Raw genomic sequence first — 11999 nt, 5'->3', positions numbered from 1 at the left:
TAAAAGTATGTGCTCCCTTTTGTTTTGTAAATGCAACATACCCATGATATGTTATTCTGACATTGTTTAAAAAGAGACTGAGCAGATGGAGGTGGAGAGAAAATGTAATTATTTTCAACTGTAACTTGATCGAAAGCCCCCAAGGTGCATCAATTGAGTGGTGGCCTTCGATTCACGCAAGACTTGAATTAGTCCCATTTTTTTAAGGCTAAGAACCTGTTCTTTGTTGTAATGTGCAATACTGTTTGTAAAAAAAAAAAGAGAAAAAAAGAAGAAAGAAAGCGGCATAAATCTTTATTGCAAATTTATTTTCATTGCATTGTGATTCACTAAAATAATTTTCTACTGTTTATTTACCTACTCTACATGCTAGTACCTTCCAGTAGTCATGTAGCCTTTGTACTGAGAACATTTATTATTTTTTTAGATTTTTGCTAAAAAGACTTCAAACATATTTAAATATTTTCCTTTTTGTTTCGTGTTTTCTTTAAATACTTATTTCTCAACCATTAAGCTATTTCTGGTGGAGACTTTCATATCTGGTCAATGTCATTAATATTATTTTGCATTTTTACATGGAATAAATTAATTTTATGATGCTAATTCTTTTATAGTTTTTTGTTTGTTCACTATTTTATTTTTGGAAACTGAAAAACCTTTATTGTTACTTAAGTGTCTAGACTTTTGAAATGCAAAGCCTATGTTAACTCGCTGATGTTGCTTACATTAGTGTGACGATGATCGAAGGAAAGGAAAAAGAACACGATGACGGTTGGTATTGTTAATTGATTGGCAATGTAAAACAAATGAATAGGCAATAATCATGTCACGTGACCCCCCCCCCCCCCTTGAGTTTCAGATGGTGGGTTAACCACTGTAGTAGCCTGAAAAGTGGCTATGTGCACCATTGAGATTGTATTTAAGTATGAATGTAAATGTTAAGGGGAGGGAGTGACTTGTTGGAATCCATTCATCTTAATAAGAGGAGTCATACATCTAAATCTTTGGCATGTTTTCTTTCTGTCCCCAAACCAGCTAGATTGCTATAGTGTATGAACTGGCATTAGATTTGAAATTCATTTGACCCAAGAAACCCTTTAACATCCTCTTTTGATATTATGTGGTGTGTTCTTAGGGGATGGCATTGACTTGATTTTGCCCTAATTTTACATAGACTAATTCTCCATATGAAGTGTTGTGACATCACTTCCTGTACTACAGTATGGTCATCAATAAGAGAAAAAAACACCAATGCAAATGCTGGTCCAAGAATGTTACTTCTAGCTTTTCTCTTCTACCAGTTTGTACTAATAACCTTCATCTCTTCTACTAACCCAATGGTTGCTTTCTCCCAAGGGTCAGTATTACACTCATACCACCAAGTATTTGTCTAGTATTTATCATTTTTATACCCTGACAATAATAAGCACCTGTGTTTGTGCAACTGAAAGGCTAAGATTTGGTAGGAAGAAAATCATGTGTTTGGTGGAGGCATTTTCATATAATCTTCATTAAATATACGTATATATTTCATGTAACACTAGAAATAGTATGTTTTCACCTATGCTTCACGGATGTTCTCTCTGGGTAGTCAGTAGGCCTCTTCATCATGTGATAAACAAAAAAAAAAGATTCAAAACCTGCTCAATTGTTTTTTTTTCAGACAAAATCACTACTTTTAAGTGTTCATTTATTATACTTTGTATTTTTGGTTTGATTACTGGTTCCATCTTGACGAGGCTTTGAGAATGTTTGGACGTATGGTGTCTGAATTGGTAGTATAACTGATTTTAAAAACCATGGAGCTCTATGCTGCTAATGCTTACTACTACTACTTCAAGTGTGCAGTTCCCACCTTACTTTTCCCTTTTCTGTACTAGTAACAAGCAAATCTTATTAAACGTAGTTGTATGATGCTGTGAAACATTGTCGTCTTTTGCATGGCCTCCTTTTGCACCTCTTCTCCCATCCCTTGTATTTCCTCCTCGAATAAGGTGCTTGACTGTGTGACTGGAATGGAAAGATGTGAAGTGAGAAAAGAAACGTATCAAGATAACTATACTGAACAAAAATATAAATGCAACAATTTCAAAGATTTGATTGAGTTACAGTTCATTTAAGGAAATCCGTCAATTGAAATACATTTATTAGGCCATAATCTATGGTTTCACATGACTGGGCAGGGGTGCCGCCATGGGTGGGCCTGGGAGGCAAATATGCTTTTTGTGCGAATGGAACATTTCTGGGATCATTTATTTCAACATGGGACCAACACTGTTGCATTTATATTTTTGTTCAGTATAAATTCAATTTCTAAAGAATTGTATGTTACATTAGGATTACTGAAGCAATGTAGGCTTATCAGTATACTTCAAGTAAGAAGAGGGATTATGTTTAGGTCAATAGGGTTTTAGCAGCATTTACAATGTGCATGCAAGTTAAACCTTAGTTGTGCCTTTGTCACAAGCGTCTACTAATGTTATATCACATGTCTTAAAGGGTTGACCAACTTGCACTATTGTACTTGACAACTCTTCTTCCAAGCACTCCCTTTTCCATGTTGTTTGTGCATGTTCAGTGATCCATAACTGTCCCACCATGCAGCAGAACCCATCATGCTACATATAAACTCAGCAAAAAAAGAAACATCCCTTTTTCAGGACCCTGTCTTTCAAAGATAATTTGTAAAAATCCAAATAACTTCACAGATCTTCATTGTAAAGGGTTTAAACACTTTAATATAATATGCCATTTAGCAGACGCTTTTCCCATGCTTGTTCAATGAACCATAAACAATTCATGAACATGCACCTGTGGAATGGTCGTTAAGACACTAACAGCGGTAGGCAATTAAGGTCACAGTTATGAAAACGTAGGACTCTAAAGAGGCCATTCTACTGACTCTGAAAAACACCAAAAGAAAGATGCCCAGGGTCCCTGCTCACCTGCGTGAACGTGCCTTAGGCATGCTGCAAGGAGGCATGAGGACTGCAGATGTGGCCAGGGCAATAAATTGCAATGTCCGTACTGTGAGACGCCTAAGACAGCGCTATAGGGAGACAAGACGGACAGCTGATTGTCCTCGCAGTGGCACACCACGTGTAACAACACCTGCACAGGATCGGTACATCCGAACATCACACCTGCGGGACAGGTACAGGATGGCAACAACAACTGCCCGAGTCACACCAGGAACGCACAATCCCTCCATCAGTGCTCAGACTGTCCGCGAGAGGCTGGACTGAGGGCTTGTAGGCCTGTTGTAAGGCAGGTCCTCACCAGACATCACCGGCAACAACGTCGCTTATGGGCACAAACCCACCGTCGCTGGACCAGACAGGACTGGCTGCTCTTCACTGAGTCGCGGTTTTGTCTCACCAGGGGTGATGGTCGGATTCGCGTTTATCATCGAAGGAATGAGTGTTATTCCGAGGCCTGTACTCTGGAACGGGATCGATTTGGAGGTGGAGGGTCTGTCATGGTCTGGTGCAGTGTCACAGCATCATCGGACCGAGCGTGTTGTCAATGCAGGCAATCTCAACGCTGTGCGTTACAGGGAAGACATCCTCCCTCATGTGGTACCCTTCCTGCAGTCTCATCCTGACATGACCCTCCAGCATGAAAATGCCACACTGCTCGTTCTGTGCGTGATTTCCTGCAAGACAGGAATGTCAGTGTTCTGCCATGGCCAGTGAAGAGCCCGGATCTCAATCCCATTGAGCACATCTGGGACCTGTTGGATCGGAGGGTGAGGGCTAGGGTCATTCCCCCCAGAAATGTCCGGGAACTTGCAGGTGCCTTGGTGGAAAAGTGGGGTAACATCTCACAGCAAGAACTGGCAAATCTGGTGCAGTCCATGAGGGGATGCACTACAGTACTTAATGCAGGTGGTGGCCAAACCAGATACTGACTGTTACTTTTGATTTTGACCCCCCCTTTGTTCAGGGACACATTATTCCATTTGTGTTAGTCACAGGTCTGTGGAACTTGTTCAGTTTATGTATCAGTTGTTGAATCTTGTTATGTTCATACAAATATTTACACATGTTAAAAGTCTGCTGAAAATAAACGCAGTTGACAGTGAGAGGACGTTTCTTTTTTTGCTAAGTTTAGGTGTCTGAGGAAAGGTACCACACCCAACCTGCTTCAACAGATAAATCATTGAGAAGTACAGCCTTATTCCCTTGCAGGTAAGGGGCTGATGCAGCAACTGAAGCCCTGTTTATACCTGGTGACAAGCGTCCTTTTTCCTGATCTTGTCCACATTTTGAGACAGGTGTAGACGATTAAAATACGTTGATCTGATCTTCATGACACCCTCCGGATGTAGTCGGGATGCATTGTGTCTGGATATCTTACAAGCGTAGATGGATCTGGGCCCGGTTTCCCAAAAGCATATTTAGGCTAAACTCATCGTTCGAACCGTCGTAGGAACATTGTTAAATCTCCGAGCTGTTTCCCAAAACCATCGTTACTAAAGTTTCACTTGAAAAAGCTTGTTTACTGCCTCAGACCACTCATGGAACAGCTAAGTGCGTCGTTAGATGCTTTCTTGCACTTCCGCGTCACTTTCGTCAAGTTTGTATTTGCCCTCTAAAAAGTAAGGTTATGATGCAGATGATATGGCCTATGGTGCCTTTTGAGAGTAAAGGGAATCTGGATTCACAAGGTAGTTTGTTCTCCCTACCAGATGTGTAGCAGCAATGTGTCTGAAAGGTTTGGGAGTCAGTAGTTAATGTAAGCAATTGCACTAGTTTGCCCATCACCTGCTCAGACTAAAGCTCTACTATTATTGACAGTGTATAGTCATCTTTACTTTGTCCCGATAAACTGTTCATTCAGAGCTAATCTCAGTGCCATCATTCCTAAATGCAAGTACACACCCTCTACTGGCCATGTTCAAAGTTATAGACAGTGTTCTTCAATCAACATAGGAATGCAGTCTATGGGGACAACAGAGTACGCACAAAACAGGACGCCCACTGAAAGGTCTAGAATTTAATATAACTATCAGTTTAAACAAGAAGTAACAATTAAAGAAATATTTACAGGTCTGCATTTTCTTAAAACTCTGACAAGTCCCCTTGGGGGGCCAGTTTCAGTTTGGCCCCACGGTATAAGTCCCTGTGAGGCTGCTTCAGTGCAGTGCCATTTAGAGTAACATTTCACAAGGTTGGGGAGGAGCAGCACTGGCCATGGCCACAGCTTTTCCAATCCTGTGCCAGACCAGCCAACTGATCGATACAGAGTTCTGTGGCGAGAAAGGTCAAGTGAATGTGCTTACACAGGACATGTGTGGGGGATGAGTCATCTATAGTCACAGGTATAAAACCCAAAACACCCCTACTAGCCGGTAGCAACAGTACAATCCAGTAACCAGCTATAAAGAGCCAGCACACTAGTGTGTGTGTGTGTGTGTTCCTATAGGATGGCTTACAACCATCCTTGCCCCCCCCCCGTTCTTTCTTTCTTTCAGTCACACATCTTGTTTTTGGCTATAATGTCAATATAACACTGGTAGTCCTCTAAAAGTGGGTGTGGGAGTGCTTTAAGACTTCAGTTTAGAAGGCGGACCACCACAGGGCTGGAGTGGTCTCTGGGTAGTCCCAGCTTGCTGCTCCACTGTACAGGCAATCTCAATGAGAGACTAGAGGACCCTGCTCCACTGTCCCCCTGGGACAGGAGGGCACACATGACTAAAGGTGGGAAGGCTGTCTAGTAAGTGGGCTTTGGGGTAGGAGAATACTGAGGGAGCCATAGGGATAACCAGCATCAGACTGGCAGATGGCACTGAACCCTGGATGGTTTAGTCTGGCTAGGTAAGAGGGGCTAGGAGGTTAGTGGAGCGAGTGCATGAAGCTGTCCAGGTTGTATTCGGTTTCGTACTGCTGCTGGTCCCACAGGTCCCCCAGGCCGTCCAGCACGTTCTTAATGGAGGCTTTCCCTCCGGAGGATGACGACTCGCCCTTATCATCCTTACCATCCTAGACGGAGAGAGACAGGTTGGAGAGATCGAAACATACACACAGTAGAAGTAGAATGGCTAAGAAGACAAAGAGAAATAAATAATGCACGTGTATAAGTGTGTGTGTGTGTGTGTATCCAAGTGAGTGCTACTGACCTTGTCCAGGGTGAAGAGGTTGAGGAGCTGGTCGGTGCCCATACTCTGCAGACTGGCGTTCTCCTGGCTGATGACCGTGTTGGCGATGCTCATCTTGAACTTCTGCAGGCCCATGATCTTCTCCTCCAGGGTGCCACGCGTGATCAGACGATACACGTTCACCACGCGTTTCTGCAAGAAGAGACACACCATTACAAAATGTGGCACTTCTCACTACGTTGACTGCCAACCGCCAAGCCTGTGCGCGTTTGAGATGAACTACGTTGCAGTTGGATGAGTGATTCTGCGCCTCTGCTTACTCAAAACTGATCCACTCAAACATGCTATTGCCTGATTCCCACTATAGGGCTGAACCAAACCACACTGCGCTGGCCTGGATATTTGATTTGACATTGTGTGTCCATGCAGAGGCACTAGAGTACCTGTCCTATCCTGTGGGCGCGGTCCATGGCCTGTAGGTCTCTCATGGGGTTCCAGTCATGTTCCACAAACACCACCGTGTCGGCGCCGGTCAGGTTCAGACCCAGACCACCCACATGGGTGGTGAGCAGCAGCACATCAATAGAGGGGTCGTTGTTGAACCTGAGAGCGAGCGTGACGGAGCACAGTAGAGAGACAGCGACAGAAGGGCAGTGCCATTACATTCAGATGAGATTTGTGAGTGACATTTCAGCAAAGAACGCACTGACTGTGCCGGAGTCTGGTGCCCCTGACTACACATACCCCCTGGTGACGTTGGTTCAAGCCTCAGCTCAGCCTACTATCTATGCCCAGTAGCTCCCGATCTCCTTTAAACACAACTTTTTAAAAAACACGGACTGCTGGCGTCACTACTAATGACAGTATTCCAGGCTTGATTGACACCAACGCCATTTATTTGCATTGTCACACACAGGACCCAAAGACTCCCTCCATGCTCCTCCCTTCTCACCTGGAGACGATGGCGTGGCGCTGGCCCGCCGGGACGCTGCCGTCCAGACGCAGGTAGGCGACGGTGGGCAGCTGGGGCTTGAGGAGGTCGTGCTCCACGATGTCCAGCATGCTCTTCAGCTGACAGAAGATCAGCACTCTGTGCGGGGCCACCACCGCCTCTGTGCCCTCCGCTGAGCCGCCGCTGCCCAGACCGCAGTCCAACAACAACTGGTCGAGGGGGGGGGAAGAAAAAAAGCTCAGTATAACAATTTACTCACTGGGTGTTTTTATCTGTAAGGGTTGAGTAGTATGGACCTCACTACTATCCCAATAACCGCCACTTCTGAAGCAGAGAAGATTGAGGGATAGTAATAGAATGGTACGTGAAGGCAGAGCGGGGATCGGGGTGGTGCGTGGCTGAGATTGGGTTTAGTGTGTAAGGAATGGGGAATGAGTGGCACCCAGAGGTGGGGTATAGGGGTAGAGTGGTACCTGTTTGAGAGCTGAGAGTTTGGGCGAGTGCTGGATGTCTCGGAGGCTGGAGTGTTGGGCTGCCAGCTGGTCTGTGATGCGCTTGTACTCTGGGTGCTGTGGCAGCAGTACCAGGCTTGGGTGGTTACACAGCTTCCTCAAGTACTGCAGAGCCTGGAGAGGGAAGAGGATGTAGATAACAAATTCCAAGTATGGTGTATACGCACAAATGTATATTGTGTCCTATTTCACACATGTACGTTATACGCATGTGTGAATTGGAAATGTGTGCCGAGGCGGTGCAGCAGTCTAAGGCAGTGTTTCCCAAACTTGGTCCTTGGGCCCCCATAGGCGCATGTTTTGGTTTTTGCCCTAGCACTATACAGTGGATTCAAATAACTAACTCATCATCAAGCTTTGATTATTCCCCCGAGACACCCTCGGAGAGTGGGGTCACGGTCAGAGTCTGCCATTATCAACAGCGACCCTGGAGAAATTATGGTTAAGTTCCTTGCTCAAGTGCACAGACAGATTTTCCCCCTTGTCGGCTCTGGAATTCGAACTAGCAACCTTTCGGTCACTGACCCAACACTAACCGCTAGGCTACCTGCCGCCCTCTAGATATACCATATCAACCGGATCATGCATGACATATTGTTTCGATGCAGGTCACATGTGAGAAAAGTGGCAAAAAAGGCCCCAGAGACAATCCCAAAACTAAAAAGAAAGCAGTTACATACATTGACGTGTGTGTGTGTGTGTGTGTGTGTGTGTGTGTGTGTGTGTGTGTGTGTGTGTACCTGGAACACGTGGCCCGTGGCCTTCAACTTGGGCTTCTCCTCCTCGTGGATGGAGGCTGTAGAGATGGTGTCCTCCACACTGACCTTGGCCCGGGACTTGGCAAAGTCCTCATACAGCTGAACCTGCAGACAGAGAGGGAGAGAGAGAGAGACACGTGTGTTTGAGGGGATCAGTTTGAGCAAGGTAAGGCGCAGAATTGCTCATCTTAAATCATATAATGAGTAGTTATTATGTGATCAGTGATTTCTGTCTGCAATGTAGTCAATCGCAAAATCGCACACAGATCAGGCTTTCATTTCATGGATTGTAACATGAACATTTGTTGCAGCAGCCTCAGATTTACTTGATATGGTGACTAGATATTGGAATAAACCCAGGGTAGGCCATCACAACAGACATAAGCTAATGCTGTCCTCTTCATATTAAAAGGCCATCTACATGACGTTCTAACAGTGTTTCAGAGGTGGGTCCTCCATGGTGTACCTGTAGAGGGCTGAGGTTGCAGTAGTAGTCCTGGATGATCTTGGGGGGCAGGTCCTGCAGCACGTCCTTCTTCATTCTCCTCAAGAGGAAAGGCAGCACCTGGCGATGCAGCGCCTCCATGGCCAGCACCCCTGGAGTGGAGGAGCGCAACACCGTCGCCACAAGAAACAAAAACACCGTCAGATTTTTGTATTTATTTTTTTGCCGTGAAAAATCATAGTGTCGCAATATCGTCAGACTGGTATTGTCACAACCCTAGTGCCAAATGAACAAGACCCAGCTTCCGTGCAATCATTGTTAGGCCCTCGTGGCTGGTGACTACACCAACATCAGAACAGAGGAACATCCGATCTTACCGGCCTCTTGCTCGCGTGACGAGCTCTTGGCGTCACGGCTGGCCAGGATGGGCTTGCCGTAGCGGGCAGCAAACTGGCGCTCTGTGCCCAGGAAGCCGGGCATGAGGAAGTCAAAGAGCGACCACAGCTCCAGAACATTATTCTGAGGAGAGGTGGTAGAGGGAGAGAAAGAAAGTGAGAGAGTTGTGTTAGACTGAAATAAATGCTGCGACTTGGAAGTGGTCTGACTGCTTGGACTGAACTCATCTATAAAAAGAAGTCTACAGCGGCAGACTGGACAATAGGCATTCACTGAATCTTAAGTACATCACTATTAATGTCACAGGCTTGGCATAATGTCCTTATTTCATTTCATCCACTAATACACCCATCAATGTAAAGACAATACTGCCAACCGCCCCACAGAGTGGAGGAACGAATCATTAGGCCAGAACAGATAAATGATTAGGCAACATTGATTTGATGCAGTGAGCACAGAACATTAACAGGCTCAAGAGGATCATGGTCTTACATTAAAGTTTAGTACAAAAGTGTCAAAACAAACACACACACTGCAACATATGCATTTCCACTGCAGATGCCTTTGTACATTTTAGTCCGTAAAAAAATTAGCAAAGTTTCACTCAGGAAAAAAGGCTCCTTATCGGCTGAAGAAAATGCCCCCACCTGGATGGGCGTTCCTGATAGGATGACTCGGAAGTTGGCTGCCAACTGCTTGATGGCCTTGGAGAGCTTGGTCTTCCCGTTCTTGATCACATGGCCCTCGTCAAGGATACAGTAGTTGAATTTTACATTCCTGAAAATGTAATATATTATTTATAAAATGACATCCACTATTCCAAATGAGAGATGGAGAAAACACATTTCTTTTTTTTAAATAATCACCTAAAAAAGTCAATGTCGTTTCGTACAACATCGTACGAGGCAACTATTAGGTTGTGCTTTTTCACTTGATGCTGTAACCTGCAATAGAAAAAACAAGAACTCATGTATTATTTTAACCTCATAATAATTTAAACAAATGATGCTGTGTTCTCCTACGCAACCTCTCTGTGGTGGAATAACGTGTATGTTTGGGTGGGTAAGGGTCAGTCTAGGGGTCTTACCGTGCTCGCTCGTTGGGGGGTCCTGTGTAGTGCAGGGGGTTCAGGTACTCTTTGGTGCAGAACTTGCCCACCTCGTCCACCCAGTGGCCCGTCAGGGTGGGGGGGCACACCACCAGAGAGGGCAGGGGGGTGCTGTCTGCTGCCTTGGTCTTGGCATACTCCTGCGCCCTGCACACAATTAATATAACTCCTTCAACAACAGATGTGCTGACGGTGTATAGTTTAAAGTCAAAACAGTGGACACGTTCCAGGACGACTACATTGCAGTTGCCTGCCAGATTTCACAACGCCTGGATAGGTATTTAATCCAATCAAGCTTTATTTATATAGCACATTTCAGGCATGGATGCAACGCGCTTCACAGAAAAACAAAGGGAAAACATAACTATTTACTACATACACCTTTTTTTAATGAAAGACTAAAAACCACCTTAAGGAAAAGCAGCGCTAAAAAGGTGCGTTTTAAGATGCCTTTTAAATATGTCCACAGTTTCTGACCCCCTCAGGTTCTCTGGCAGACTATTCCAGAGGCTAGGGGCATAGTAACTAAAGGCTGCCTCTCCATGCCCTTGGCTTTGGGATAGTTAAAAGGCCAGTGCCAGAGGACCTGAGGGACCTACTGGGTACATAACTAAAAAGCATGTCTGACATGTATTGGGGTTCCACAAATGTGGATTGATTTAAAAACCAATAGAAGAATCTTAATTTATTCTAAAACCTACAGGCAGCCAGTGCAGACACATTAAAACCGGTGTAATGTGTGCTCTCCATCTGGTCTTGGTCAGTACCGGTGCTGCAACATTCTGTATGTTTTGCAGTTGACAAATGGCTTTCTTGGGTTGACCAGACAGGAGAGCATTACAGTAGTCAAGCCTGCTTGTAATTAAAGCATGGATGAGTCTTTCTGTATCAGCCTGAGAGAGAAACGGCCGCAACTTGGCAATGTTCCTCAGGTGGTAAAAAGCTATCTTGGTCACTCACACACGTGTGATTTGAAATAGAGTTCAGAATCTAAAGTTACACCTAGGTTTTTTACCTTTACTGTCCTGAATTAGAATGTGCGGCCAGATTCTCTCTCTATGCTTTGGCTCCAAGAATAAGTGCCTCGGTATTGTCTTGATTTAGCTGGAGGAGGTTGTGAGCCATCCAAGTATTTAAAATCACCAATACAGTCTAATAATTTATCTATGGAGCTAAAATCCACAGAAACTTAAATTTGTGTATCGTCTGCATAGCAGTGGTGGCAATGCTGTGCTTTCTGATAATGTTGCTAAGGGGTAACATACAGTGCATTCAGAAAGTATTCAGACCTTAACTTTTTCCACATTTTCTTACGTTACCTTATTCTAAAATGTATTAAATTATTTATTTGTATCAATCTACACACAAGACCCCATAATGACAAAGCGAAAACAGGTTTAGAAATGTTTGCAAGTGTGTGTGTGTGTGTGTAATATATATACAACAAAACAAACAGAAATACCTTATTTACATAAGTATTCAGAACCTTTGCTATGAGACTCGAAATTGAGCTCAGGTGCACCCTGTTTCCATTGATCACCCTTGAGATGTTTCTACAACTTGATTGGAGTCCACCTGTGGTAAATTCAATTGATTGGACATGATTTGGAAAGGCACACACTTGTCTATATAAGGTCCCACAGTTGACAGTGCATGTCAGAGCAAAAACCAAGCCATGAGGTCGAAGGAATTGTCTGTAGAGCTCCGAGACAGGATTGTGTCGAGGCA

The 11999-nt window shown here is 44.4% G+C and overlaps 1 protein-coding gene across 1 annotated transcript; it reads right to left on the bottom strand.

Moving 5' to 3' along the window:
- Positions 1 to 4983: 4983 nt before the first annotated feature.
- LOC311125605 (TATA-binding protein-associated factor 172-like) lies at positions 4984 to 10521 on the bottom strand (the record flags this gene model as incomplete). The annotated part of the gene is made up of 11 exons (XM_084199634.1): positions 4984 to 5984; positions 6122 to 6292; positions 6544 to 6703; positions 7053 to 7261; positions 7526 to 7678; positions 8305 to 8427; positions 8789 to 8919; positions 9145 to 9286; positions 9811 to 9940; positions 10030 to 10107; positions 10251 to 10521. Coding segments are annotated over 11 exons (1715 nt in total), but the record flags the coding sequence as incomplete, so codon positions are not given.
- Positions 10522 to 11999: the final 1478 nt, after the last annotated feature.

Source organism: Coregonus lavaretus (assembly GCF_964263955.1).
Source record: "Coregonus lavaretus genome assembly, contig: HAP1_SCAFFOLD_8890, whole genome shotgun sequence".
NCBI lineage: Eukaryota > Metazoa > Chordata > Actinopteri > Salmoniformes > Salmonidae > Coregonus > Coregonus lavaretus.
Note: the sequence above shows the minus strand (reverse complement) of the source record. Positions and strands in the feature narration are given on the sequence as shown.